Below are 3,744 nucleotides of genomic sequence, written 5' to 3' on the forward strand. Positions count from 1 at the left end.
GGGGGGCCGAGCCTCCTCTTTTAGAAAGTAAAAAAAACATGAAAGAAAGAAAAAAAATTGATCGCCCCAAATGCCTCAGAAGTTACTTTTGGGCGTCTCGAAAACAAAAGTTTCGCGGGGGCATGGCCTTGAACCATCTAAGGTGCTGTTATCTAGATCGGCCCAATTTTCGGACAACTCTGGATACGCCCCTGTCTGGATCGGGGTTTTTCTTGTATGAACGCAACCATGAGCGCGTATGTTATTTATCTGGAGCTTGCTAACCGGTGTTGTGTAGCCATTATTATACATTTCTAAGCACTAGTTAGACTTACATCATTACTGCTTATTAGTATAAAAATGCATTATTCAGAGTTAAAGAAATAAGTGGTTCCATTTAATCAAAGGAGACACTTGACTACACAAAGTTTATTGATTTATCCAAAGCTGGGACCAAGATTGGACACTATCGTGGAAGCAAGTCAAGGGCAGGGATTCTGGTTGAGAACAACTGGAACTATGGTTGCTAAGCAGGAAGTTAGCCAATCAGTTGGTATCTAAATAGTCTAGGAGTGGATACAAGGAAGGGACAAAGTTCACTTTCCAGGAATAGATATTAAGGTGATTTCAAATAAATATGCAAAAAACTAAGATGGTAACAATTTAAGGAGTGATTAGAGTTTTGACAAAGTTCTGGTAGGGTGGACCCTGGCATAGATTGGTGTTGGTAATAAAAGTGAACTCAAAAGGGGTTGGGGAGGGGTGGGGAAAAAGCCAGCCCTCATCCAAAAAGATGGTGTGCTAGTGAACCTTGCCCTCCAGCTCAAACACAAGAACAGAGAATGGAATTGAACTGAGAACTGAAGTTATGTAAATCTTCACAGTTCAGCGAACACACAGTGACTACCACCAGTTTAGTTACTCTAAGTTGCCCTCTGTATATGTATATATGCCTGTGTTGTATTCAGGTAGTAGAAATCAACAATGTGGCAGTCAACCGATTGACAACAGTCTCAACTACTATTGTACTACTTACGCCAACAATTTTGTAAAGTTGTTTTTCCTGCATGTTGTTCAAAGGTTGAAATGGGTTCAATGAAGACAATGAAATTTGACTTTAATTCCAACTTACCTCTTTCAGGGGCTGGTTCATGTGGTTTTTCATCTATGGAATAAAATTTATTTATCATTATTTATTATTTTTATTATTTAAGGTAGGGAAAAATTACACCTATACTTGATTCTCCAACCGCAAATCCAGTTATTGTCTATTCCATCACAACAATAACAATTACTATCAACATTGCAGTACCCGCTGCTTACTTGGACTCGAATTCATCCCTGGCAATCAGGCGCAAGCTCGGTGGTCTAGAGGTATGATGGAGATCATTGGTTCAAGTCCCACCCGAGAAAAACCTGCAATTTTTTTCGAAATTACTTTCACACGTATTGAGTATTTAGTACATTTCCACGTCAGGTAGGGCAAAATTACACCTACAGTATACTTAATACATATCTTGTTTTGACATTAAACCCAAATGTTTAAAGGTAACAAGTAAAAAAGCATAAATTAAAACTGGTGATTGAAAAAAAAAATAAAAATAATTCAGTTCCCAATAGTTGTATGCTCCAGTAATTTTAGGTTTACCAAGGGTTTTGTGATGGAAAAAAATCTGTAATATTTACTATTCAACTTAAAATGTTTGGACTAGGACTACCATAGAGTGCTACAGTGTTACGTCACGATACCATGTGAAACTACACCGTTGCTATCGTTGCAAAATGCGTTTTTCTTCACTGACAAACCACTGATCCCAATTTCTAACATAATTATTAAGATGTTGTATCTTAGTTTTTCTTTGTAGATTTTAATTGATGATTAAATGTGTGTTCGATAACATAATATAGTGCGAGCTATTGTGTTTTTAGTACATTTTGATGGTAAAATATTAGATTTTAAGATGCCTATTCCAGAAAGCCTACGCAGGCAATCAGGCGTCTGGTTGGCAACAGAGTGCGCGCGTTGTTGTGACACGACTTTGGTACTATATAAACTACTTACTATAACTGCAAGTGGTGCCAAAGGAAAAAAACCCTCAAAAATTAAATAAAACAATTAAAAGTGGGCATTTAAAACTATTAGACAAACAAATAACTTTCAATAAAATACAGAAAAAAAGTTTGGTTTCTACAAATTAAAGTGTGTATTCAAAAAATTATAATTTTCAAATTAGAGTGAACTATTATACAAAAAGTAGGTTTTTCAAATATTTATTATTTTATTTTCATCACAAGTTAACACAAATTTGTAAAAATTACCTTCTTTTTCAAATTCTGCTTCCATTGGTTCTTCTTCAACAGGAGTTTCTTCAGGTTTTTCTTGCTCTACCTCATTGGTCTCTATGTTTGATGAATTATCAGCACCTAAAATATGAAACATATTTTACTTAATTTAAGGTTACACACAAAAGTTTTATAAACAAAAACAAAAATTAATTATAGTGAAAGAAGACATTTGTGACCCAAGCTCACAAAAGGGCTGTAAACTTGTCCTCAGGCCAAAATGAGTTTTTGTTATAATGGCATAAAACATATCATTTACTTTAAAATGACAGTTAAATGAACTCAATCGGGTGTCTGGAAGCAAAGTTATGACGGTTAATAATTGTCATCTTATCAACTTTCTTAAATTAAGTTTAGAGAAAAATGCTTTTATTTTCAGCAGGTTTCTATTCATTTTTCACTAGCTCCTATCCGAAAATGGCTAAATTTTACCTCTTACAGTTGGAATTTTAAACTCAATCTTCAGGAATAGTAAGATTAAAAGTTATACTTTATTTATTACACAAAAACCCAATTCACACAAAATTCACGTTCTACGTCCTATTCTGGCTATGGAGGCTTGTTTCTCAACACAGTGCGGTGCGAGTTTATAGCCCTTTTGTGAGCTTGGGTCACATTTGTGGTACAAGTTATTGATATGACTGGAACTCTTGTGATGTAGTGTAAAGTTTGATAAATTGTTCAAAAGCGGATTTAGATAAAGTCTGGTCTGGCCACCAATTAAGTTTAGCCTGTAAATTACAGAAGAGGATGTGCTAATGATCAAGGTACAAGAGAGCATTGTTCCCTAGGTTTTGAAGAAGGAAAATTCAGTAGTTTTCATCAAAACATTAAATTAATGATAAAATTAAAAAACATGTTTGTTTTAATAATAACAATGTCAAGTAGATTTCATACACAAAGCTATAATTTACTAAATATTATTTGAAAGTTCGCATGGTGAAGTAATAATATAAAAAATGTGGAGTACGGCACGCATATAATATACTGTATTATCCTTTACTAGAAATTTATAAGCAAATGTTTATATCTTTGATGTGTTAGAAATTGCTTATTGTATTAGATCATCTGCAACAAACCTAGGTCTCCAGAAGGGCCTGCATCAGCTTCATCCCTGTCTCTTATACACATCTAGATGTGTATAAGAGACAGACCATAGAGTGCTACAGTGTTACGTCTGTCTCTTATACACATCTAGATGTGTATAAGAGACAGTTCTTCTTTAGCCAATGAGGCTATTCTGGAGCTACGGCGTGATCCTGATGCTGGGCTCTTAGAGCTCTCTCGTGGTGATTTTCGAGGCATATTCACTTGATGCAATAACTGGGCCTAAAATGATTAAATCAATAAATTATCAACATTCGAAATTGACTGACTATACTTAATAACTGGAGTATAGAAGCAATGAAGAATTGCTACTGA

The 3,744-nt window shown here is 34.8% G+C and overlaps 1 protein-coding gene across 1 annotated transcript in view; it reads right to left on the reverse strand.

Moving 5' to 3' along the window:
• Positions 1-3,453, reverse strand: part of LOC117110326 (neuromodulin-like) — a 9,666-nt gene extending 6,213 nt beyond the window's left edge. The window contains exons 1-3 of the mRNA XM_033252997.1: positions 3,402-3,453; positions 2,299-2,403; positions 1,112-1,144 (exon numbers count right to left, since the gene is read on the reverse strand). Of these exons, the coding sequence (XP_033108888.1) occupies positions 1,112-1,144; positions 2,299-2,403; positions 3,402-3,453 (190 nt within the window). The remainder of the gene's footprint in view (positions 1-1,111; positions 1,145-2,298; positions 2,404-3,401) is intronic.
• Between the last annotated feature and the right edge of the window lie 291 nt (positions 3,454-3,744).

Source organism: Anneissia japonica, unplaced genomic scaffold (assembly GCF_011630105.1).
Source record: "Anneissia japonica isolate Jap-2015-1 unplaced genomic scaffold, ASM1163010v1 scaffold5350_len443212_cov192, whole genome shotgun sequence".
In the NCBI taxonomy this organism is placed as follows: Eukaryota; Metazoa; Echinodermata; class Crinoidea; order Comatulida; family Comatulidae; genus Anneissia; species Anneissia japonica.